The sequence below is a fragment of the Pseudopipra pipra genome, chromosome 5 (assembly GCF_036250125.1).
Source record: "Pseudopipra pipra isolate bDixPip1 chromosome 5, bDixPip1.hap1, whole genome shotgun sequence".
In the NCBI taxonomy this organism is placed as follows: Eukaryota; Metazoa; Chordata; class Aves; order Passeriformes; family Pipridae; genus Pseudopipra; species Pseudopipra pipra.
The window spans coordinates 63789377-63817065 of NC_087553.1; the positions used below are offsets into that span (position 1 = coordinate 63789377).

A 27689-nucleotide genomic window follows, 5' to 3' on the forward strand; every position below is an offset into this window, starting at 1 on the left:
ATAATTATTAAGGGCAGATCTTGGAATCTGGATTCTACTGAGTATAGGGAGATACATCATCTCCCTGTACACAGTTGTAACTTTTACGGTCTCTGTACTCCACCCGGTTACAAAATCAGCCTCTCTGCACCTGCATCTAACCAGTTTTCCCGTTTTCTAGTTACTTCTTCAGTCCCCTAACTGGACAGCTGCTTTCATAGGGTTTGCTGTGATCTAAGCTTTTATTTCAACTTCCTGAACTTCATCTAGATTTAGTAAAAAAAACCAACAAAACCAAAACCAAAAAACTCAGTTGCACATGGGGGAATAATTTATTCATATAATCCTACTGGTTGCCCGCAGAGTTTCTTTGTGACATAGTAACAGAGAAAATCTACTTCGTGGGTAAATCCTGTATTACTCTGACTGCCAAAGGAGTGTGGGAAGCACAGTGCCCGAGAGGCCAAAATAACCTTTGGTTTTGCCCAAAATACAACAGACAAATAATGCCCCTGCAGCAACATTAAGAACACCTTCCCTTTTAATCTCTGCAGCGATAAATTATTAGCAGATAGGTTTAAATTAATTTATTTCTTTTTATTTGGGGCAAACTTGGAAAAGTATAAATTGAACAACATGATTTACTTACTTATTGTGGACCCAGATTCAGGCCTGTTCAGGGAACTGATGATAACAAAGCCAAAGCCCTCATTCTCCTTGCGGTGGATCACCACGTCACTGGTTTGCAGGCTGTGAGACGCGAAGCCCTCGGGGGGAGTAGCGTTGCTGCTGGAGGCAGCGTGATTACTGTTCGCATAAGTCGTGTAGTCACTTCTTGGAGAACTGTGGTGCGTAGACACCGAGCCTGGGCTTCTGCCATTCTCTGGGCAGGGTTCTCCTACAACATAAATCACACTAGTGTCACAGTCTGACTTGCTCAGTGGCTTTGTGACTTACAGTACATTTGCTAATGCAACATGAATACAGCTGACTGTCTACAGCCCAGACTACTGCAAGTATTAAACTAGGAGCTGTAATAGATGCAGAGAGACAGGAATCCACACAATTATGCAGAACGTTCAAGGGTAATCAGATAAAGCAAGCATGAACCCTCACTGCTAAGATAGCCAGAAGAGGGGAAAGTAAAGTGAGAAAGAGTGTCTGTCTGGATTGCAAAAACATTAGCAAGCACTATTCCCTTATCTGCTGCTTGATCTTTCATTAAGAGGAAAATGCGATTCTCTAATTCCATATAAAATTATTTGTGTTTGGATTACAGGAATTTAAGCAGGGAGCTAACATAGAGTAATTAGGATTAGCTGCATTATGTTTTTCTTACAAGCTGATTAGTATGCTCAAAAGATGTTCATGGAACAGAGTAGTTATACAATGAAAAATAATCACAAGTAGTTTTTCTGTGGGTGTCATGGCAGAAGCAGTGGTCATTTAAAGAGTTTGAGGACGCTCTTGTCTGGGAAGTTCAAAAGGGCAGAAGTGAAAATGGAGTCCATCCACACCTCGGTATTGCTTTATAGTAACAAAAACAGAGAACCAGCTAAAACTTTTGGGATTACACATTTTTTAGTGCAAGCATTTTGGCAATTGAAAACAGTAAAGTTACTTCTCCAGATGGGAAAAAAGATTTATATTCCTTGCAGATCTAAGCTGTTTACACAAATCAGCATTTATTGACAGTTTCAATACAGAACTTTCAGATAAATGTAAGTAATATGTTTTCTGTTCTGAGCAACAAGAGTGGTAGAGTCATTTTACTGAACATGTGAGGAGCTCACGCATACACACATACAACCTAGGTAGAGCATTTGCAAATTAGACCTTCAGTGTGTATACATTAATAAAATAAACATCATCCAAGGACAAGCTGTTGTTTTCTCAGTCAGGTGTGTCCTTTAGTGGTCCTTCTGCAACTATGAAATAAAGTAATTAGAAAGTATAAAGAGGAAGAAAAACAAACAATTATTATACTCCTGCTTTGGAACTGAAAATCTCCAAAAGTTATTGAACCAAATCTGCAAATAAATGCCACAGTCAGTGACAACAGAGATCTCATTTTCTGGCTGTCACATTTCAGAATGCTGAATATTGTTTATGTCAGTAGGGCTGCAACAGAAAGAAAATTATCTTACTCTGTAGAATGACCAAAGGCTGGCTTGGCCATAAAAGAACGCAACTGAATGCCATTAAATATAGGAAAAGAAAGATAAAGGAGGAAAAGTTTATATGGCTATTTGACTGTCAGCTATGCAATAGACATTCGTCAGAAAAATTACATTTTGCTTCTGGTTGTGAAAAAATGGCATTTTAATCCACATTGTTCCAAATACCACATTTTCCTAATCAAATTGTTTTCCAGAGCTTGTGAATTGTGATTTTCTGTTCCAGATCTGTGTAAGTGTATGTGAAAAACGGTGATTCCAGGTGAGGGCTAATATATGTATATCAACTATAGACAGGCAAGGAAACCCCCAGGCCCCTCTGTTGTATACATTCACACTAGTGAGAAATTCCCATGAAATTAATTGGCTTGATGTATTAATATAGCGTTTTGCAGTCATGCCCAACATTAGTTGTTTTAAAATTTTTTCACAAAGCTTGTGTTATAACACAACACATTAAAATCTTGTTCAGCTCCTGCAATGCTTAAATATTAATGAGTTACACACCATATTCCCTCGTGTGGCACTCTGAAGGCCCAAGAACAACTTCTGGTGTTTTACCAGCTTGCCTCATCCTCTGTGCCAGGAGACCAGGCTGGCTAGCAGACCCTTTAATACTTAACAAGCAGCAGCAAAGGCTGGCATCCACTCCGTGCTAACCCTCTTGCTAATTTTGCCTGCATCCTGTACAGCTGGCTGACCCGGGAAAGGCGCTAAAGGCAAGGACTCGGCGGATTACCTTGGTTATTGGCCATTTTCCTCGCGCTGGGGGAGCTGCGAGGGGGCGTCGCGCCGGGTGCAGGGGGAGTTTTCTGGCTGGAGGACTCTGGAGTCAGTAACAGAAGAAAGTCAGTCCCGCGAGAGCGTGGCTGTCAGGGAGCTGCGGTGCCGCAGTGGGAGGGGGACTGAGAACATGAAGGTGAGTGGGAGGGCGGTTTTTTTGGCAGGGGAGCGAAGGGGAATGGTGCAGGCAGCGACAGTGGATCTAGGGCACGGGGAGGCATAAGACAGGACAGGCTGGGAATGTGGGTTTGCTCATTTCTGGTGCCTCAGTGAAGTGTACTCACCACAAATGTTTTAAAAGTTCTTAAATAAACTTCTCTTCTCGAGTAAGTGAAGGTTGCAATGAAACAGCATTAAATTCTCCCATCAAAGCTTTAATAGATGCTGCCACACATTCCTCCAGGTTCTGATGTTTGAGACCAAGCTAGTCTAAACATCTAATTTACTACAAATACTTCATATTGTTTTAGGTTCATTTTCTGAATGTGTCTCCTCGATGGGAGAATCTGGCCCTGTTCCTAGGAGCCACTTGTGCCCTACAGAAGGTTTTCAGCCAACTTGTGTTGCAGTTCGGGGGGAAATTCCAGATGACATAAGTGAGACCAGAAATGGGCTTTTAACATACACAAGAGTGAAATGGGTTCCTGCCCTGAACAGTTAATAGTCTTTGAGCCTTTCTCTGATTGCTTATTGACACAGTCAGCTCAAACGGCTTTAACTTGGGTGAACGATTAGTCCCAAAAGTGGACAAGAGGAGACAGTACAGACCAAGACAGCATGGAACAAGTCCAGAGCACTCATGATCATCACACCAGGGTTGCCAATACTGTTTCCACTTCTGAAGGAAACAACACTCAGCTGTAGTATTTTTGTCACAGAAACAAAGGACACATTTACAATTATTCTTTCCTCAAAATGACACCAACATTCACTTTTATTTCCTCTGTTTTTTAAGAACAGCACCTGTTTGTGCTGCTAGCACTGGGATCTGTTTTCCATTTCACCTTTCCCAGCCTTCACTCACCCGTGGGTAGCACCTTTCTCCTCACAGTAAGATTCACTTGCCCGTTTCGGGCAGCGTTATGCATAAGATCAATCACATATCGGTGGGTTTTCCCGGCCACTGGAATCCCATCTACATACACCAGCTCATCACCAGGATGGAGACGACCATCTCGGTCTGCTGAGCCCATGGTAATTACTGCTCCGATGAGAATCTAGGCAGCAAAGAAACAAAATCCTGTCATTTATACACTGAGCCTCCAACTTACATGAACGTTGCTTTGATTTTCCCTTTCTTCCAAAATTAGGCTGGCGATTTAGTGCAGGTGAAGAGATCTGTGTGTCTGAGAGCTCTGCTTCCTTGCCTTTGGTAAGAAGGTGTTTCCTACCTGCATAGGAGTGACACACCTGAGAATCCCAATCTAAGGAAAATCTACTTGATACCTTCAAATCAAGAAAATCTATCTCTAAGGAGTGTGGAGTTATAGACTACATTATGCAGAAGATCTAAACATTAATTCCATGTAAGGATCCTTTTGACTTAAAATTAGTGAGTCTACATATTTCTTATCAAAGGTTCTTCACAGCTGTGTGATTTAAACACCTGAAATTAAGCACCTGTGACCCCACTACACAGAGTTTGCTTTCAGACTCTTTAGGAGAAAAGAAGTGCTATATTAAAATGTTGTTACTTAGAATGAATAATTGCTTAGGTAGTGACTGATTAACAAAATGGAAAAAAGAGGAAAAATGTCAGCTTGCTCTGGGCAGACGTTGTTTTCCCAAATCAACATTTAAATGTAATTTGTATGGGACGTATAAACTAGTAAAAACCTGTCCAAAAACTTTTAACAATTTTCTCCACTTTATATACATATAATTTCACATAATTTATTAGAAGAAGACATATATATTTTCCCTGTGGAATAACTGGTAGAACAGTTGAGCTTGATTCAAACAAAACCTGCTTTCTTTGAAAGAATATTAAAGCATTCAGAGAGTGTTCCAAGTTTTCCTTTCTCTTTTTCACTGTGAGAGTGAGCATAGAATGATGGATATGACATGCCGTGTGACAATCCACTTTAAATAAGAAAAGAAAAAAGCTATCAAGCACTGCTTTTCATGATGAACTGCAAAGGCTAGATGTGCTAGTCACACAGGTGCTCCTGTGGGGGTTTTTGTGGTCTTAGTTGCACAGTTGCAAATATCCCAGCAGAGTGTTTAAATGAAAACCTATGTGGAGCCTGGAGAATTTCCCCCAGTTTTTAGCCTCCCTTTGGCTTACTTTTGCTTTCAAAACTTAGCAAAGAGAGAACATGATGCAGCGTTTTCCTGATTTCTGGTGTTTCTGGGATCCTGTTAAGCAGCGCCAGGCTGAGTGGCCACAGAGACTGTTTCAGATTCTCCATTCTGTTCTTCAAATAGTGAAAGAATATACCTCAAAACTCTGGCACAAAGTATTTACTTTGTGCAAAATCCAACTATGAAATATGTATTTATGTTCCTTTACTGGACAGAAAAAAGCTCTCCAAGGCTATGTTTAGCTAGATGTCCACAGAGTATTCTCAAAATCTTTCCAGTTGGGCATATGAGTAAGAATTTATTCCTAGTTCTCTTGAGAAGAGATGGGTGATAGCCCTCTGCAGCTTGGAAGATTACAGGGAGAATCTTCTTCCTTTGGTTTTATTGAGCTCTTTAAGTTTTTTTTGTGATTGTCTGCCAAAATATTGAACAATTTGTGCATATTTAACCTTTGGAGAAACACAAATGCAAATCACAGCACGTTAGGTCACCAGTATCCACAGCAAAATGCAAAAACTCCTTCTAATTTTGACTAATTAATTATTGCTGATATTTCACATGTCCACCTGGGAACGTGATTGTGTTACTCATTTCAGTGGTGGACTCCTAACCTAAGTAACAGGGTCCAACTTTGAACACTTCAGGTGTGTTTGTCAAGATGAGGGCCATCATATCTGTTACTTGTATATTTAATAGCAAGAATAGCTTAATATTTCTACTTTTTCATTTTCTGTGTCTGAACTTGTTTCTTATCCAGCATCTGCTCTCATTTCGTGGATGAGTAGTTGCCATAATAGTTATCAATTCTACATGCAAAACACAAACTGGAAAAATATATATCAGGATTATATTACCTCTGAAATGCAGTTTCATACTGGCATGAGATTGCTTTGAATGTGTGAGGAAAAGGATGACGACATGTAAGCGATAAAGATTTTGTTGGAGAGAAAAAGGAAAGTTTCTCCTATCGCTTGAGATTAAACATGAGAAATACTGGAATTGGGAAGATTGCGGCAGAGCACAATCTGCAATTGAAGCCCGGTTCTATTAACTGATACATGTTAATTTGTTTTGATATTGGCTTTCTTTGTGATTCTTGGTAATGATTTGATTTTGTGTTTCAGTTTCTCTGAGTATGACACAGTAACTTCACAGGTATATAGTAAAATTAAGTATATACAGATAAAAGGTGTGGTTCACTTAATTTTAATGTCTCTGATGTCTAAATACAAGCTATTCATCTGAACTCTGCCCAATCACTGCTAAAATAGGACTTCCCATGCATTATACCAACATTTTGCTCAATGAACATCTGTTATGTCCTAGAAGTGTCTGTATCCTGGCACTGATAATAAAAAGAATGTGAACATGCATCTTGCAGACATTTTTGAGAAGAATTGCAGTCCATCTGTGTTAAAAGGTAAAACTCTTAGTAAAATTATGTACACATTCCTGTGATTTTGAGTTTGAGCTGCACAAATGTATCCAAAATACATCTCCCTTTTGAGACAGCAATTTTCAACATCAGGAAAGTTCCAATTTATGTGTATTTGCAATGTTTCAGTGATACTATAATTAACTGTAACAGAGCCAGATTAAATCCTCAGGTTACTTGGAGATATGATAAATACCTATGGCGATATGAGTAGATTTGAGAGGTGATTGGAACTGGCACAACCCACACTCTTGAGATTTGAAATTTCTCAATTTAAGTATTTCCTTTCAAAAGCATCTTTATGCTTACAAATACGGAAAGTGGAATATTTCAGTAGCACTTTATTCTTCTAAGGAGCCATGTAGATGATACAACTAGAATGAAACTAAGCTACAGTCCCTCTATAGTGCCAGTATTATCCTTCTAAAAAAACTTATTTGTATTCTGCTTCTTTGAAAAAGTTATTGCCTTATGCTGAAGAACCCATATTCCTTTTCAGAAATCAAACCACAAAGACAAAAGCTTCCTTTTGTTCTGTATTACCTGACTGCACAGCAGGAGACCTGAAACAAAAATTTCAAAGTGTCTCAGTTCTTGTTTCATAGGAAAAGCAGGGGTTTGGAGACTGCCTCTCCTTCTCTGGAGGTGAAAGAAATTGGAGGCTGCAGGCGGGCTGTCCATGGGGGAGCAGGGAAGCAGTGGAGGGGAGAAAATAGTTAAGAAGTCTTGTACTTTGAATACAAAATAGAGGAACACTAAAAAAAAGAGAAGAGTGTATCTGTGTTCCTTATTGGTGATGTATTTGATCAGTGAAAACAAATAGGTGGGCAACAACAAGGGAGTGAGAATTGAGAAATTCAGCACTGCAACACAGTTCTGAGGAGCTGCCTTTTTACCTTAGGATCCTCAGCCTCCAGTTAGGATCTTATTAACTCTTGAGGACTTTAAGACATGGTTTGTGGGGAGACATAAATCCCGTTGGACTGATAAACCTGGGAAAAAATGCTTTTGTATTTTCAAGCATTGAAATAGAGATAGCAACCTTGAGGCTAAGCACGGGCTGGGAGCAATTGTTCAATAGGACAGTGAAGTGTCTTAGAGGGTGGTTCACAGAAGGCAGCATTTTTGGTCCTGCTTTCCAAAAACAGCAAGGTGCTTATCTCTGCACTTGGTATCCAGCTATGACTCTTTGATTTTGGACAGCAAAGTCAGGTCAGTCCTTTGTTGAAAAGACACTAGAAAGACCTTTTTCCTCTGTAACAGTTCAGTGCATAATGCAGGTAGCTGTGGGGCAAAGGGCTTGTTTCAAAATTCCTTTTCTATTGGACTGCTGAGCAGAGACTCAAGTCTCTCACAACTCTGGCATGTATTCATAACTATCAGTATATCGGGTATTCTATATGAGTTTTTTCTCAGTTCTTTAGGTTGAAATTATTCAATTTTATATAAATAATCATCTTTTAAATAAGGCATTTGAACTGTACTTTTTCCCATGAGATTGTTATAAACCTCCAATTTGCAGAGTCGGTCAGCTTCTCAGTCTGTGACTACTTAATTATCCATTTGTAATGAAAAAAGCACTAAAGAAGACACTAAGAGAGACTTCCCCAGAATACTGAGCAGCTTTGTAGCCAGGGACACTTCCCTGGGAGAAAGGAAATGCCATTAGACACTATTGTCTGAAGCAGGTAGAGGGTCATTTCCAAATGCTCTAGAATGATAGAATGGTTTGGGTTGGAAGGGACATTAAAAGTCATCTACTTCCAACCTCCCTGCGATAGGGGAGAGAAATCCATTGGCATTGACACCTTCCACTACACTGGGCTGTTTAAAGCCCCAGCCAACCTGGTCTTGGAGGTAGTGCCTTCCACTAGTGCCATTTCTTTACAGATATAAAATGATAAAATGGCTTCATCCAGTAGGTGAGCTTTGAGAACCATACTGGCTGGGCTATCTAGAAAGGACAGGAAAAATGCTTAGTTGGAGAATGTACAGATGATGGCCTCATTTTATATGCAATGAGACATGCTCCATGGAAGGAAGTTTGATGTCAGAGGGGCTTCAGGCACACATCTATTGCAAGTGTAGATGACGAAGCAGTGTTGTTTTGGAGTCCTTCGGTAGAATAATAACTTATATTTGAAAATCATTCCAAAACACTCATTCTAAACTAGAATATCTGCATTTCAATCAGCATTTGAAGCATCTTTTTGAGAATAGAGTGTATTTTTTTCTTTTTTACAGGAGACATCAGTAAACTATTAATATTTATCAGTACTTTGACAGATGTTGAAAATTTTAAAATAGAAGAGCTTTATTTCTCAGAGCCATGTGCTGTTTAATGTTAATGCTTGAATGAAAACTATATTATTCTGTATGCATTTGAATACAGAATACACAAATCTATCAACTAGGGAATATATAAATCTATTAATTAGTTATACCTTATGTCAGAAATGTGGTAACACAGGACTGTGCATAAGGTTGTGATAATAAAACACTATTATTATTGACTTAGGATTAGTCCTTGCTGCCAAAATATGGTTACATCATCAAGATTTTTCTGAAGGAGTACTAATTCTGCCTGTTCTCTCAAAATTCTAGTATTTACATATACCATTAATTTATCAAAATGTGTAATATTTGTGATGTCTCACACATTAGCCCCGTATCCTCTGGGCTTCTACAACATTTCTTTTAAATATTGTGTATATGTTTTATGTTATGTATTTATTTCACCTGCAGTGAATCTATGTTAGTTTTGTTACCTGTTATTTGGTTACAGGGATGTCTCCCTCTGAATGGTATAAAGCTACTATTTTTATGCCTGATGTATCATATGATATTGACATCTAACCTGCAACATGGACCACTGTTCCCTGGTGGGACCTTCTGTGTTTCTGGAAATAAACTGCATTGTTGACAGTATCTTTTAACCTTATGCATATATTATGCATACAGTCTGCCTACATTGGACATGGTTATAGATAGTCTTACATAATTTGATTTCTAAAACCTTCTGCTTAAACTTGAGTTTGGAAAGTCAAGATTAAGAGATGCCAGGTCACACTCTGAAGTAATGGGATGAGTGATGCACTGTTTCTACCTTAATGCCTTCTGATTCCAACTTAATTTACTGTTACATCTTTCAGATGTGAACAACCTGAGAGTTCTGTCTTATTCTATGGATGAATAAAAGCCATTTTACTTATAGCCTTAACACAGTATTCATTTGGGTTCAGCTATGTAGTAATATTTTTCTGACCTTTACACAGATTTTAGAATCTGGAAGGAAAAGGAAAATCAGGAAGAAATAACTCACAGGTTGTCCAGGCTCATCTCCTCCCAGGATCCTGAAGCCAAACCCAGACTCCATTCTCCGAAGGTGAACATCCAACTCCTTGTAATCCGGACCTGGTTTAAAGGGAAATCCCACTGAGCAAAGCATATTGGCTTTGTCTTGAGAATTTGCACCATCTTCCCTCCCACCTTGTGTTCATTGCACATGACTAATGGCATCCTGGTTAGAGCTGGTGGAAACAAATGGGCCACAGACAAGGAAGAGAATTGAAAATGCAGGTTATCTCTTGGAGGATGATTATGTTCAGTAGAATACACTAAACCAAACTAGAATACGTTCATAGAAGAACAGTACTGGAAAAGTCTGTCCAAAATAGAGGCTATAAAGGTGTCTTCTTCCTAAAACTGACTGCATAATGGACTGCTGTTCATCCACCTCTGGTATTTAATTTGTGTTTTCCTTGCAGTTCATTAAACCCTAAAAAGAATAAACTGAAATGGGAGATAGAGATACATCAGTCCAAGTTGCAAAAGATGAAGATGGTCATTTAAGTTCCAAACACAGATATAGAGCAGTATGTCTTTTTATGTAATGTAGCTTTTAAGTATTCACTTTCAGGTAATACTCTCAATAAAAAGTTTTGACGAAAGCTCTCATTATAAGCCTCTAAGTCTTAGGGTTTAAACTGGAGGCTAGCATCATTAACTTGAACTCCTTAAAGGTACCCAATTAAAGTCTCAACAGCTTTCTGAATCCTTAAGATTGTGCTTCCATATGCCCGTGTAACCTGGCTGTAAAAATATATTCTGTCCTGAAAAATATCAATTCAGGAACAAAGTGTCTTTTAAAGACATTTTCTTATAAAAGTGTCTTTAGCTTCACTTGAAAGAACCTATTGTTCTGGGTCAAAAATAATAATAATTGAATAAAATTTCAAATATTACGAAGTGAAACTGTAAGCATTTAAGGGACTAAGAACTTGTTTATTGTGACTATTGCTTTGTCTGCATGCTCAGAGGTGCTTTAGGCTCATCACTTAAAGCAGGACAGTGATTAACAGGAATGGTCATTCCTAGGAATTGCACTCTGGTCTACATATTATGACAACTTTGGTCAGCTTGTTGCCAACCCCCAGAGACAAAAAGCGATGAGTAGGTTTATTTCAGCAAACTGATCATTATTTCAGCAAACTGTGGCCAGTTGTGCCTTGTTTCCTCAGGACATGAGGGACTACAGATGGCTGAAACACGGTACTTCAGCATCTTTCATAGATCTCCCCTCAGAGCCATCAGTGAACACCTCATAAACTGTGGAATTGAGCAGATCCCAGGTTTAGTCTGGGATTAAAGCTGAATCTATTTCAGTCAAGTCTTGCAAAGACAAATACAGAACTACATGCACTGGTCCTATACTATGACTGTGCAATTAAAAATCCTCTATAGATAGCAGCATAGTGCATTATTTCAACAATCTGTATTGGTAAGAGATTGAACCACAAATATTTCAATTGGTAAAATAAAAGTATTACCTTTCCCTACCAACTTACTTGTCATATATTGAGAACCCAAAGAGAACTGAAGAGCTTATTATACTGACTTTTTCAATTTATTCGATAAGTGTCTCAACAGTATATAAAAGAACAAATAAAGTTTTTGCATGTACAATATGTTAACTTAATGCAAATTGTTTACAAGTTGTAAGAGGCAAAAGAATTTTCAGATTAAAGAAATACTTTATCTCTACCTGATTTGCTGTGCCTACAAGGATGAGGCTTATCACTAGGGAGAGAGCTTTGTAGATAGATACAGTATGATAACCATTTGTAACTCAGGTCTAACACTCAAAGGCACTGTTTCCAGCAGTCTGTCACAAACCAAGCACTACCTTTATTTGCACACATGTGAAAGAATATGTACAGTTGGGAATGTACAAGAATGTTAGGTTGTGAAGAATACTTGCTTTGGCAAACTGAGATGAAAACATCCCTCAAACAGATACACTGACAAAGCTCATCCAAACTAATGTTGGCACCAGACTCCAAAATAAGAGGTACTATTTCTTCTAAAAGACACTGTTTTTCTTCCTGTTTAAAAATGAATAAGTAAGCCAGATTGGCCAGGAATAGGTTTAGGTTAAAAAATACTGTATATGGGCATACTTTTTTATGACCTCTAACACACTTCAGAAGCCTTTGGATTAACTAGCTGTGCCACCATGCTTGCTCAGAAGAGCCTTCCTTCCTAAAGGTTAGAAGTCTGTGGAGACCATTCTCTGCCAACTCTTACCAGGCCACTGAAAACTGCTTTTGAAAAATAATGTTCTTTTCTGTCCCAGTAAGGAGACAAAACATGGGACTGGAAAGGATCCGTGGGTCATCTAGTCCAGCTTCCTGTTATTGCAAACCTCTGCAAGCAAACAGCACACAGACCTTACTAGTAAAGACACAGGCAAAGAAGGCACTGGTACCTGAGCTTCTTTGTGGTCTTTGTTGCTAGGTCACCTGCTTCATTCAGAGTTTTCACTGATGGATTGCATCCCATAAATTTACTTACTTTTTGCAGTAATATCACAGTATCTCCAGTGACTGACTAGTACACAAGACTGCTTCCTCCACTGGTGCTGTTGGTTATTTCAGCTTTCATGCTTGGTATGGTATGACTCTACTGGCTGCACTGACCACCTCTGCATTGGTCTGGAGACAGCTACACCATAGATTCCTCAGGTTACCTCTCTGAAGGTGGACCGGGTTTATACCCTTGTTTTTTTTGCTTAATTCATTAATGAAAATAAGACAGAAGATTTAATGCAAGGCTCTCCAATAATATAAGCCTTTCAGTTCAGAAACTGTTCTTTTAGTAGGAATGTTTACCTGCTTTCTAGCCATAGCTCTTTACATTTCGTGATAAGCACTGTCTTCTCCAGGCTAATGTAAAAATGTTTCAATTATATCTGGCATTTTGTAAAATTTCTAGTTGAAGTATAAATGGATTAAGCTTGTTTGGTGTAAAAAATCAGTTACCAGATTAATCTGAGCAACCAACTTCTGCTAAACTCCTTTCCCATGGTTCTCAGTTTATCTCCATATCGGCAGTTCATCTTTGATAGAAAATATGTTCTAAAGCCCTGCTGCTACTGAGATCCCTTTTTTCCTGATTCTGAAAGACAGGTAAGCTGTTCATTAATATGTACTTTTCCTACAGGAGCTCATGCTTGGTAGATTTACTGGATGCCCCTACTGTTATGTGGCAGCAGTTCGTTATTCTTGAATATACACTGATCAAGTGTTCTTACCCACGTAAATGATTACATTTCATCTGATATTCCTCCAGTGCTTACTTCTCTAGGACTCTGGTACTTTTTTTTTCCTCACAAAGGATTGTTAGATAGACTAAATCTTGGGTTTTCTTGCTGGAACAGATTTTCAATTGATCATACAGAGAAAATTACCTCTACTTACAGAAAAATTATGCTCCTGTGCCTTGCAGTGTACTGTAAACTGTTGGTTAATATAACTTCATAATGGAAAATGTGTCTTTTTGTTTTCTCTTGCTAACTTAGATTAGCACCTTGTGGTTCATGCCAAGTAAGAAGAAATGAATAGGTTGCAGACACGGGAGTCAAGCCAATACTGAATTAACATAGCTTATCCTTCCTGTCAACTTAATACACGTTAATGTCCTGTCTCCTACCAGTTTCATCAAAAGGAGAGTTTCACCTTAAGTCAATATTTTTGATCATATAAAAGGGGTATCCTGTGCCAGAATGACTGTTCCCTGTTCCTGCTTGCCTCCGTACACATTTATGTTAGAACAAGAACTTTAGCTTTGCCTGCTAGTAGCTTCATTCTCTTTTTTTTATAGTTATAGAATTTAGTTTCTTCCTTTTTGTGTAAATGAAAACTTTCTTAACTGATCATTTGGCCTAGAAGACAAAAAAACACACCAATTGACTTTGCTAGGTTATAAAATCACCTGGCTCCCCCATGATTTTGAGAATGGTATTGGACAAGCTGTGATCTGACCATTGCTGCACAGTGGGGATGGTAAAGAGCATGGGGAAATTCTGGTTCCTGGATGACGGGGAATTTACTTTAAATGTAATGGTACCAGAATAGATTGTTACTGAACAATAATGAGATCTCACAAGTGAAGATGTGATTATCTACTCTGAGCTAGCTTTCTGTACTGTATTCACCTGAACAGGTAGGTGAATTAGACACTGATTAACGTACATGCAATTTGTTTCTTAAATGTTGAGAAAATATATCCCTGAAGACAATGAATTGATTTCCTGTGTGAGTCAAGATGAACAAGTGCTATGTGATTTTACAGTGTTAAATCTGATATTTGGGATGATGCTGTAAATGTTGATATAGAATTTTTTTATTAAATCTCTTCTATATTTGCTGTGATAATTTTACAATCTTTCTAGGTGTACTCAACTTATCTGCTAAAAAGAAAAACTAATTAGGACTCCCTTGATGAAGATGGCGAAGATTTTTGTTTCATATAAATAATTAGAAATTGTGAACTGTGATTGACACAACACTACAATAACTTCATCTGAGTTTCAGATGCTCTTGAAAGATGTGAAAAGCTTGAAAACAGTAATGGGTCTGCTGGTCTACAATGAGAGTAGCCTTTTAAAAACCATACATATTTCCTCTTGATATTTATTAAGAGGAAAGCTGGCAAATAAAGATTTCAGTATGAAAATCATCAAAGAAAAAAAAGGAAAAAAGAATTGGTGTGTTAACACAGTTATTCAATGTATAAACCCTGCTGGGGTATACAAAACCAGGCTAATATCATATTTAATTTAGGATCTCTGTCCAAACTGTGCAGGACTTGAAAAGACTTTAATGAGATTGTCTAGATAGCCTTTTTTTTGGTATGGCCTGTTTTAACTGTCCATTTAACATAATCACACTGAGAAATCAAATGTTGTTGGTTTTTTAAGAAGTCCATTGCCATTTTACAAGACCAGTGTTGATTCAAACACCCCAAAAATCTCCCAATTTTGAAAGTTTTTGCTTTTACATTTTTACAGCCCAAGACATATTTAGGGGATAGAATTAAATTCAGTTTTACAAAAAGTATTGTATAAGTTCAGATTTGGGCATGAATTATAGAGATACATTTTTATGCTAAAGATTGAACACTAATGTATGAAAGTACACATAAAACACACTAAAACATACACAAAAATTGACTGAGGAAAAAGGAATGTTTTTTCTTTCTCAAAATGCAAATCTATTATAAAAAGATTTAGACTAAGCATTCTATAACCCCACAAGAATCATACAAAATAAAATGGTGACTGGGCAGTCATGACTGGCCATTATTTGGAGAAATGATAAAGAAAGAAGAATAACTAAAACATAAAATGAAGGACAACTAATTTACAGAACAACAAAGGCTGAAGAATACTTGCCAGAGGAATCCGCTCGAAAACCACTCCTGGGCAGCACTTGTTCTGAATAGGAAAATGGGGAATTAAAGATGAAATACATTTCTCAAGTTATTTAAAGATGCAGCATCAATTTCTCTGCTGTGTTTCAAATTACTAAAGTGCAATTTCTACTTTTTCTTGCATTTTTTTTCTTCTCCCCTCCTTCTTCACTTTTTAGGTGGTATATATAATATTCCTGCTAGATGATTACCTTCCTATCTATTTCTATGCAAAGTCAAACAGATGGTAAGATGGTAATGTTTCTTTAACATAATATAGGTTCTGATGAAGGTAAAATTGTTAGTGTGTAGTGTGTTTTAAGCTGTGAAAATTAGTGACAATATTTGTCCTTATTCAAGTACAGCAATAAAAGGGAAAGTTTAATGGCTGTGTTTAGATGACTTGACCACTGCCCTTATACAATGCAATTGCAAAATGTCTTTTGTCATCAAGAAGAGCAAGAGTTTGCTAGAGGGATGTACGTTGCCAATAACAACAACTGATTGTATGTGAAGGCAAATGCAGGCAAAACCCTTTACCATACTTTTCATGCAGGTGGTTTCAAAGTATTTGTATTTCACTAGGCAAAATGCAGCAAATAACTGTTTTGTTTTCAGATAACGCTACTTTGCCCACATTAGAGGATTGGGAATGAGTCTCTAGCTGAATTCAGTCATGCTTCCTCTGCTGAATTTGCAACATTCTGAACAAGAATTTCTTTTTTATTATCTTGGCAGCATCCAGAGTGAATTGCAAAACATTCCAAACCAGAGGTGGCCATCCATTGGCCTACCCACAACAAAAGGGCAAATAAAGCACTAATGCATTCATGTGACTCTAAACCAGAATATCATACCATGGATATTTCATGGTATAAACAGGCTAAGGTCTTTCAATCAGCATTTGTAGAACAGTGACGAGTAAATATTATCTTTCTGAGACAGAAGGAAGACAGGTATGGATTTAATATTCTAAGTAGGTAGTTCCAGGAAGAAAGAAGTCAGAAAATGCATTGTAGGGCAGCAATTTTGGCTAAGTCTTCTGGAAATATGTGAATGCATGTGGTGAGATACTTCTATGAAAGCTCCATAACACTTTGAAAGAATTTGGACTAAAGCTACCTGCCTTCTGGTGGACGGCTTCCTAAAGGCAGCATGGGCTGTAATGGCAGCAGCTGAGTAATTCACAGTTCACTTGAGACAATACTGAACTAGTTGCTCTAGAGTAAAGACATTTTCCCAGAAATGGAAATGAAAGCCACTGAAAGTCTTACGACTCTTTTGGTAAGAATATTTATATAGCAGCCATGACCTGTCCAAATTCAGGTTCACTGGATGGGAACTTCCTCTTGGATTTGGTGTTCCTGTTCTATTTGTGTTCCCCCTCTTGGATTTGGTGTTCCTGTTCTATTTGTGTTCCCCCTCTGAGTTGAGTTGTGTCATGTGGGCTATGTTATTTTAGTTTATAGGCGGCTACCCATCTTTAATTTGATGGTTAAAGGAGGTAATTCCTTCACGTGCTTCAGATTTTGTACAGTGATTTGGGATCCTTGAGGTGAGAGGTGCTATCTAAATGTAAAATATTCCACCAGAACAACTCCTGAAAAAAAAACCAACAAACCATTTGAAACTGATGCTGCTCCACTGCAAACTTGGAGAAATGATTTTTTTACTCACAGCCTTTCAAGATTTTAATGGAATTCTTAAAAGAGACAGAATGATTTTAATGTACAGAAAGCAATTTTATCTTGGTAGTCTCCATAAGCTTTTAGCTTTGAAAGGACATAAGCTTTTTCTCTTGGTCACTCAGCTAGAATTGCTCTTTGGAGCTGCTGTGAGATTGGTGCATTCTGTGTTTCCATTTCTGCTTGCAGTCTTCCTAATATCCTCCAGAATTGGCCTCAAGTAGCAAAGTGAAAGAAACACCATCATGCTCAAACTGTGACAAATTAGGGAACGACTTGCTCTGTCAAGACATACAGCCTTATATTTTAAATAAGTTAGCAGTGACTTTTTTTGTGAATTATTGTCTGTGATCAAGCAAAAGTGCCTGTCAATGAGGTAGTTTCCTTCAAAGCTAATCTGATGAAGTCTGATACGGCTTTTGTTCCTCTGCCTTGCAGAACTTCATGTAGAGTTTCATGAAGAGAGTTAATTATCATCTTGTAATCAAGCATTCAGCTTCTAGCATGTGTTCTCACTGCAGTGTAGGACTTCACACACACAAAACTTGGAACTGTGCTATGTTGAAGACATTGAATCAAACCTTAAAGCTTTTAAATGTATGATCACCAGAAAGGCAAACCTAAGTGCAGACTTGCGTTTTTGGTAAACACAAAGCAACGCTCATTTTAGGAAGAATCTGCTGTCAGCAGTACGGGTCTTTGTGCAGTACAGGATAAATGTGATTATGTCACTGACATAATTATTTTACTTTGAAAAGAATATATTCTCTAGAATATAAACTCTAGAGAGCTGTGCTCACATGACAAGCCAAGCTGTTGGCAACTAGCAGAGAACTTCAAAAGAGGAAAGAACTGTGTAGAACATTTAGCATATAAGAAGGGACTGAATTAGCAAGGTCTCCACATTTCAAATGCAGAGATAAATATTTTTTTTTCAAAACTCTTATAGTTCTGTGTTCAAAGACTCTACAGAAGAGCATGTTCCAAGTGAAGAGGAAGGACTGCTGGTCCTGCTCCTTAGCTATCCTCGTGTCTTCTATCTGCTAAGAACAAACTGATGGAACTGGTAATTTTAACAGAATACCGAGAGACTCCAGCAAGCTTTGTTTTATAAAAATCTGTCAATTAGTATTTATAGGAAACTAATTTTTACAGAAGGCAATTTGAAACCTTCCATTTATTTGTTACTAAATTAATTTTGACATTTTCTAAACTTTTAATAGAAATTTTTCTAATATGTTAACCATCCTGCCTCCATCTCACAGGAAATGAGGCAGCAGAAGGCAATTTTGGAGAGGTCAGGAAAAAGAGATGAGACTGCCCAACACTGCCATCATGAACAGGCATTCAAAGTGCAGAAAGTTTTAAAATGATGACATAAGATTTCTGTATTCTCCATATGAAGCCCTTCTGGTTGAACTTCTGCAGCTGCATTGCCATGAGTAGTTGTAGCCTTTCATGTGAAATAGCAATGAAATAATTATAAAATAAGCTTGAATGAATAATAAAATATTCAGTAATTTTGCTGATTTCATTTTTTTTTTAGTTCAGCTAACCTATCCTAGAAACAAGAATTGGGAAAGTAAAACTAAGAATTATTCTTCTTAATTGCTACTTGTGTGTAACTGTAACCAAAATAAATCTCCACCATAGGGACGACTGTGTGCTCTGGAGAACGAGGATGCAGCTGTGCATTTTGAAGAATCTTGCTATACATCAAGATTTGGGGGCAGGAAGCAGATGATCTTTAAGTCCCTTCCAACCCAAATAATTCTGATAACCATTCTATGATGAAAGCAAAGCCAAGATTAATTTTGCTATTAGAAGATAGCATAGTAAAAAGCTTGTACGTCTGCACATTTAGTGTAAAATAAATTACACTCATAGTTTGAAAACTGCAAAATATTTGTGAAAAGAGATAAGCAATAGACAACATCTGGGACACAATTCTGATTTAAATGAAATCAATGGTGAAAATAGCAGGTTTCTTTGCTGTCAAGATAGAGCCATAGGAACACAATTCACCCACAACATGACACAAGGATATTCTTATTTGCACCAGTGGAGCCACTGGTATTCTCTGGAGGGAGAATTATGAAAGATAGGGATGATAATATTTATTTTCCATACTCTGTTGTTTTCTAAATCAGACTTTGTTGAATGCTAAACACATGGAACAAAACTAGCACTAGGGCACATTTATATTTCAGCATCTCAGTACTAGCCATGCTTTTTAGGTAAACAGGAGTTTCAAAAATGAGAAGAATGAATGTGACCATGCTGCAATGCCCTTACCAGCGCTGTGCAAGCAGCAGTTTGACACAGCACACAGGCAATGAAGAACCCATTTGTCTCATGCACCTGTGGCCAACTCCCGAATGCCTGCAAGTCAGTTTTCTTAAATTATTACTTTGACTTCTTAAGTGCACACTGCCACTTTGCAGATCAAAATCTATTTGTATACCTTTTAGTAAAGTGTAAATTGTTCAAGAGAAAGGAATACTACATCTTTAATACTGTCATCAGCTGTAAAACTGACACTTCATATTAGCAGAGGTCACTTGGGACCTACTTTGCCATCCAGCAATCAAATCATTTTACATCCACGGTACTGTGATGATGATAAACTCATAATTCCATTTGAAAATGCTTTGGGTTTCACTGTCAGTTCTTGTAAGCAACAAATCCATTTTGTCATGGTGAGTAACTCTTTCTTCAGTGACAAACAATACAAAACTATTTGACATTGGACTGATAAATTTCCTCTCCTTTCATTATGTATGATTTCTTATTAAAAACAAAGGATTACATTCATTTAGTAATATAAGTTCTTAGACTTCTTCTATGCTTGGGGTAGCAATAGATGCAAAGAAAATGCCAACATGGGCTGTTTGACAATTGCTTTGAGAAATTACCTTCTTATAACTCAGTTGCTCATACTCTAGATCAAGGAGTAGTTTGATGATAATACGTCAATTAGCAATTTCCAATACTTTTATTTACTAAGTGAAGGCAGGCATGACTTACTGACATAAAGGGCACTAAGTGGTGAATAGAAATATTGAAAGATATTGTAAACTGAGCTCAAGGAAGATTTGAACCTAGAACCTGATTTTCTAACTTGTAGTTTCAAGCCCTTTACCCATACAAAAACCCCCTTTATATGATACTTCAGAATACTATGTATCTCATGTCATCATAGTTCAATGTATATATGCATCTGCATACATATGTATACATATATTTTTTAAAGCACCATAAACAAAATGTGAATTCTTTTAGACTAGAAATGAGCAAAAATGGGAAAAATTGTTAAGAGGCAATTTTTTTTTTTGGTCAGGAAAATACTGTCTGAAAAAAATTGTAGTAAAAATTATGGGAAAAATTTCCTTTAGTTTTTAAGAATGTAACTGTGTAGGTCTTCAGCCAACAAGCACTGGCAGGAAAATTCTGTAGACTATGCCATAGAGCCCTTCAGGTGATAATGCATTCAGTTCTAGACACCTAATATTTTTTTTTTATCTTCCATGATTATCAAATTTAGGAAACCTTGATTGCCTTAGTATTTTTCTGCAAGATTGATATTTTCAAAGTTACACATTATGAGTCAGTATAATGCTGTCTGACAAACCTTTCCTACCTTAACACATACCTGTGCTGAATACCTGCAGTGACACTCCAGAGGAAAGGTAGCCTGTGAATATGAACTGGACTGCTTGTCTGTAACCCTTAGAGAAGGGTACTTATAAATCTGCATAAGAAAGCACCTTATGTTTTGGAGGCTAATGATGATAATACATTTGCTATTTACATATTTCACAGCTGTTGACTTTACTTTTTGGTCCTTTTCCAGTTTGTCTAAATCTCTGGCAGCAAACAAAATTGCAGTGCATAAAACAGCTGATAGTTTTGAAAGGGACTTGGGAAATTCACAATACTGTGGTCAGAGGAGAAAATAACATGGGAGATTTTGAAGAAAGTAACCTTTGTGCTTCCAGTTAAAGGTGAAACTGTAATTGCTCAGATTTCACTTTTAATGAGAGCTTATCACCAGCTTCTCATTCTTCCTACTGGCATTTCTGTGTCACATCACCAGTCTTGGCTACCACACTAAATGAAGGACAAATGTAACCTAATCACTGTAAAAAATGTTTTATTTTACTGATTTCCTTAGAGGAATATAAAACCAAATTTCTTTTATATATTTTAAAACTAGAGAAATATTATGGCATTATGATTCCCAACAGCTTTGTGTCTCCTGTCTAATATCTGCCTACAGGGGCCTCTGAACAAAGTTTGTTATAAACTGTGAATTTACAATAACCAGAGTTCAATATAAAATATAAGAAAGGATAAGGAGAATTTATAAAGGCAAAAATGTAAAATTCAAGAGAATGAGTTCTCCCAAAAATAACTATGGAGCTCCAGTCACAGCTGTAACAACTGCTGCATATCAAGTCATAATTTTTTTTCATTAATAGGAAATTCCTGATTTGATATTCCATTTTCTAGCTTCTGTACCTAACTTCCATGGTTATCAGGAGAGTCACACTGTCACTTACAATCTCATAGTTTTCTTAAGGAGAAAGGAGTTAAAGGATTTGCCTAGAATTAATATTTGGATGGAAAAAAAGAAAAAGTATCCAGTTATTTGAGCAGGTTTTCTCCTCTGTTTCTGAGTTTAGCAAAACAACTTCACAGCAGAAACTTAGGTAGGTTCTCTTCACTGTGAAAAAGAAATAAGAGGGGAGGGAGGAAGAGAGGAAAAAAAAAGTAAACAAGAAAACGAGAAAAAAAAAAGCAGAAACAGAGAGACAGGACAGAAAGCAAGCAGAAAACAATTTCCTTTCTTTAGCTTTTAAGTAGTTGTTTTCGACGATGGGGTAATCTTCCTCAGTCCTTGGAAACACCTTGTGTTCCTTTTTTGGCTGCTTAGAGCTTTGAGCACAGTTCATGGGTGACAGCAGAGGCAGGTGACAGCTAAGAGGTAGGAGCTGACAGGTAACAGCTAACTCATGACAAACAATTTTTCCAGGTGCTATGACTTACAAAATTGAGTTGCACTCTGGATTTGTACTAATGCATCATTTGATTGTCTCTATAAAACTGTTCCCCCTGTAGAAGCAGTAGTCCTTTGTAATTCATATGTAATCATTAAAAATTGAAATCTCGCTATCACACAGGGTCTTGCAGGTTCTTCATGTTCCTTAGGTGGAAAAACATTTCCTCTAGAATGAAAATCATCCTTTTTCATTGAGACTTCCTGCTTGAAGCCTCTTTCTTGCTATCATTAGGTAGGGATGAGCTAGAGCAAAATCTTGTAAATCAGGCTTCTCAAGTCTAGTTCTTGCTCTGCTTTGAGTCACGTCACTTGTGCTCCCCACAGAACTACACTGTGATGAATAACTTGCTTAACTCCCTGATCGGGGAGCAGGAGGCTTTGATGAGGTCCTGGTGAGGCTTTGATGAGGTCCTGGCAAGTGCTGACTGCAGGGAGACCCTCTAATAAAAGGATTTGTAGAAATTCAGAGCCATAGCAGTACAAAAATGGACTGTTTAGTTACAGAGATTCACTGTAAGAGAAACAAAAATCTAGCACTCTCTTTCTTTCTGAATTTTCCAGGTCATGATTGTTCGCTTCTTTGCCCTATTTTTAGAAGATGAAGATGAAAAGAAGGTCCTGCCAGGAGATAAGATAAACTTGCTTTGAGATAAGAAGTACTTAAAAAATGAAGTAGCTGAACTTTTGCCGTGCACATTTAGGGTATGCTCTTACCAAAGATAACCAACCTGACAGTGCCATATGGTAGGAAACTTTACTGTCTTGAAACTGTCTCTCCTATATACTCAAATTAGATGACAATTACTTGACTCAGTAATGGATTTCCTCCCTGTTGTTTCTTTCTTCAGGAAACAGTAGCACTATGTAGAGAATAAAAGCAATCAAAGGCTTGACAAATTGAATTTGCTAAGATGTGTGCTTATGGTATTCATGAAAGAAAAATGTCAGGGAGAATAGAGGTCTTTGGAGGCAGCTATTTATGACTAAAGGATATGAATAATCACAGACAAGATCTGGTTGGGAATCAAGGCTTTGAGAAAATGCTGAAGGGATAGAGGTGTAAGTAGAGAACAAATTTAAGTTTTCAGGATTAGCCAGAAGACGGGACTCTGCTGGAAGTCTGGGAGGAGCGATTACTGCAGTCTTGCTTTCCATCCCTCACTTTCTTATTTTAGGCCTAGCAGCTTCATGATTTTTAATTATTCTAGATAGCTGGATGAAAAAGGCTCATTTACAATTTCCAGTTACCTCTTGGAGAGATTTCAAATGCAATTATACCATTCAAACACAGGCTTTAGCATAACTCCAACCTACAAGTTGGAAGCTCTTCCTGTGGTGCAGTATATGCTCCTGAACACAGTAGATTATATCAGTAAAAGACTAGAGTTCATATTGGTCAAAGAAGTGCTCAGAAAACTCATAGAAGGGACCCATGAATAATAATGAATCACTTAATTATTTTATTGAATACTGTAATATATCTTGTGGTGCAATATATAACCTTCTGGGGTGTAAGCCAATCTTTGTAGTTGACATCAGATCTATATTCTCATGGGTTTATGGAGGGCAAACATGGATCAAACCTATTTGCTTTCATTAATATTTAGGCAATTCTGTTAATATAGAACTCTTCATATTGGAGAGTGAGATGAAAGAAGATGTTGTATAAATATGTATCTCATATATATATGTGGCATTGATGACTTTTTCTTAATTGTCTTACAAAGATGTTTGTTTCAATGGAGTTTCAATTCCAATGTGCTTCAAGTCTGCACTCTTGGCTTGATGACTAACAACAGAAGTTGGTTCTGACTCTGTCAAATGATTTTTGCTAAAGTACTTCACCTCCAGAAGCTATCCATACGGGAAGTGACTGGTTGCAAAGGGTTTTCCTTTCCCTAAAGCAGTATATGAAGCCAAGTGTATTTTCAGCAGAGGTATGAAGCAGATAAAAACTATGGAATGGTTTATTTTCCCTTTATCATATACAAAATCCTTGCACTTTGGGGAACAGCATTTCAGCTCAGGCAAATCCTTTTATTTTTTATTTTTTACTCTAGCTCTTAATGCACAAGAAAAAGTGAAAGAGGACAGATGTCTGAAAACTATTTCCAAACTTTGTTCAAAGCTAGTCCTACTTCTTTCAAACCTGTGTGACCCATTCCACACAGCATTCCAATCCATACTTCAAAGAGTTCTAAAATTTTGAAAATTATAACCTGTATTTGTACATTGTCTTGAGAATCCTGCCCATCAAGAATAACATGTGGAGCAGAGGAAGATACTGCATTAGTACATGATGTTTATTAATATACCAGCCATCATGGGCTACATGGTATTCGTAAATAAGCTGGAAAGCTTAGTTCCTATGTCTAATAGTTTATAATTGAAGATTAAATCCTTTTTATAGGGGTCCAAAGTATGTTCTCAAATCCATATTTAGGGATAATAAGATATTTCGCATTCCTCAAAAAAGTCAGCAATTTATTTAAGTACTTAGATTTAAATTTGGGATCTTAATTTCAGGCACCTATTAAATAAATAAAAACCCACAAACACCTCCCTGCCAGAACAAAAAAAAAAAAAGTTTGGATTATGGAAAGTGAGTATTAGGGTGACAATCTCTACTGAAAAGTGTTCCCCTAACAGGACCATGGTGGCAGAAAGTGGTGGCACGGGCCACAGTGGCAAAGAACTGGGGAATATGAGATGCAGCTTAGGCACTAGATTAGAGTTCACTTAGAATTGATGTAAAATGAACCGTGGTGTTCCTCTAGCATATCCATTCTGCTGGGGACTGGAAGTAGCAAAGCTAAAGAAGAGATGCTGATGCTGTAACTAATGCATAAGCGCCAAGGCAAGTAAGAATGGCATCAACCAGTGTTTGGGACAATAATGTATTTCCTTTAGACTATCCCTTTGCATGCTGGAGAAATTTGTACATTCCAGACCTCTGGGCTCAACTAATATTAATGGATCAGCTGGAATATTTTATGTGTAATCTATAACATAATTTGATCTATAGGCTCAAGTACTTTATAAAATGATTTGAAAGGTGGCATGTGTAAGTAATGACTATGATGAAAAAGCTTTCAGTAAAATAATAAGCTATTTTTAAGAAATTATCTTAATAAGTAAGTACAAAAGCTCCAGACAATTTAGAACAATGTTTTTAGTTAAAATGTTCTTTAAGAAAGGAATAAATGCCCTTGCTGTGAAAAATATGTGATATATTCCTCAAAAACATGAGAAATTAAATCAAGATGGAAATCTTGATGGCTCAGTACTGTTTTGTATAGGTCTTCAAATAGTACTTGGTGGTAGGGGTTACTTTCAAACCACCAATGACAATGTGAAAACTTGACAAAGACATTATTATAAAAACAAATACACTTGAAATTTCTTTAAAAAACTTCACTTTGAAGGGAAAGTAAGTGAAACTGTTTTTTCCTTGATAAATTCACATCTTCCTATTGGTTAACTATGAAGAAAAATAGCACAGTAAAACATGGTGGCACATATACTGTTCTTCACTAAGGATTTAACAGTCAAAATGAGGAGAGCAAAAATATAAGAAAAATACACTATGAAAGTCAAACACCAGAATCTAGGCCAGAGCTGGGAAAATATGTAAGTGTAGAGTTTTTGAATCACTTATAATGGCCTCTGTTTACTGGGTTCATAGCTTCTTTCTTTAAATTACAAAAGATAATTACAGAAAATTATGTTAACAGTGACACATTCATAGGCAAAAGCTTAAAATACTTAATGGTCAGCAGGATTTTCACTTACGCCTACTTTCATAAATAGCTCTTGATTTCTCATACAGCTCATATGGGTCAGGTTTTCTTGGATCAAAGGCCTCTGTTGAATCAGGAAATGAACTCCTGTGAAGAGCGGGTGGATAGGGAATATTCTGTGGCATAGCTGGAGCGGACACACTTGTTTGAGGGCTGCCTTGATTCTCCCATCGTTCCATCATCTGGAATAAAAACATATGGAGAATAAAGATGAAGGTTTGCAAAAACTGTGACTTCCACAATGAGACAAAGCCCTTAACAGAGAAGGGCCAGACTGGGTAGCAACTGAATCATCTTAATGCTGTATCTCCTGAGAATGCATGAAAATAGCTACCTGCCCAGGGGAAGTAGATTACTGCAACTGTGAGAAGAATTTACAGCTTCAACTGAAAATTAAAAAAAAATAACCCAAACCAAAACAAAAAGAAAATAAAAATCAAAGAGAAAATTATTACAGCAGGTACTTGAGCATCTAGTGTTCAGTGCTAAAATACAGAACACAGTGAGAAAAAGAGAGCATTAGTTTGATAGAGTCTTTTTCATTTCTTACTGTTTCTTACTGTTCCTTTCGTATATCAAAAACTAAATTGGCATCATCCAACCAAGTTTCTAAGCACAGGATAAAGCTTTCAACTCTTCCAGACCATTTACAGGAAAGAAGTACACAGCAGTGTATTGTCTGTGCATGAAAGACACCTCAATCCATGCTTTTTCCAAGACTGTCTTCAGCAGTCTCACAAGTACATCAAGCCTGAAGATATGAAAGGCTGTGCAAAAGAAGGCTTGAGGATCTGCATTTTTATTTTTGAAGAAGTTGTCTACTAATTAAAATGCATTAGCAAACTTATTTGAAGAGGCTAAGTTAAACAAAACACAGATTTTTATCCCAGGAAATGAGTATTTGACTTCTCTTGAGGACAAGGATGGTAAAGCCTCCTGAACAGTGTGTTCTCACACATAATCCAACAATGTTAATTACACAAAAAATGCCTCTTTGAAACAAACTGAACTGTAACCAAATTCCACTGATGTCTATTGTTGTATCAGCAGAGCCTTATCAAAGATGATTGCAGGTTTATAACAAGCTTAGTCTACAAATTCTGTGATTATCGTAAGTCTTTAGCTCTTTGGTTTCAGAAGTTGTTTGGCTCAGCAGGTAGGCTTTGCTCTCTATTCTGATGATTAACTGCATCAGAATAATTCATGTGTGGACTACAGATGTTTAACATGCTGAGTAAGTGTAATGCTGCATATCCCAGGTGAACTGACCTTCTTAGGTTCATACTTAAGAATGAACAGATTATGGATATTGGCCATTTTAAACTGCTGAGGACCTCATTCTTTTACAGAGCAGTGTTATAATTACAGCTGTGCTTCTGTCAGAGTTTCAGCAGTAAGTAGGGCTGGTTCATTTGGAACAATGAAGAAAAGAAATATCCAGGTACCTCAGTCAATCACAGGATGACTCTCACACACTAGTAAGTCTTGGATGTGATATTTAAGTTGAGAAATGAAAGTATTAGTCTGTTAAGTACTAATTATGAAGATATGGAACACTGTATTCAATACTTGATATGTTGTTCAAGGAAGACACATTTATTTTCAGCGAGGTACAAAAGATGCAACTAGGATTTGATATGAGGGCATTATAGGTATGTAGATCCTGTGCAATACAGTGACATATGGAAATACCTGAGTTGCCATTGAAATAGC

The 27689-nt window shown here is 37.2% G+C and overlaps 1 protein-coding gene across 19 annotated transcripts in view; it reads right to left on the minus strand.

Moving 5' to 3' along the window:
- Positions 1-27689, minus strand: part of MAGI2 (membrane associated guanylate kinase, WW and PDZ domain containing 2) — a 722252-nt gene that overhangs the window by 61658 nt on the left and 632905 nt on the right. For 10 of the 19 annotated variants that reach the window (XM_064656395.1, XM_064656389.1, XM_064656391.1 and 7 more), the window contains 6 exons: positions 25969-26158; positions 15416-15454; positions 10001-10095; positions 3964-4156; positions 2896-2982; positions 629-877 (listed from right to left, as the gene is read on the minus strand). In XM_064656395.1, coding sequence (XP_064512465.1) covers positions 629-877; positions 2896-2982; positions 3964-4156; positions 10001-10095; positions 15416-15454; positions 25969-26158 — 853 coding nt within the window. The remainder of the gene's footprint in view (positions 1-628; positions 878-2895; positions 2983-3963; positions 4157-10000; positions 10096-15415; positions 15455-25968; positions 26159-27689) is intronic. The other 9 variants (XM_064656392.1, XM_064656379.1, XM_064656381.1 and 6 more) reach the window with 5 other exon arrangements.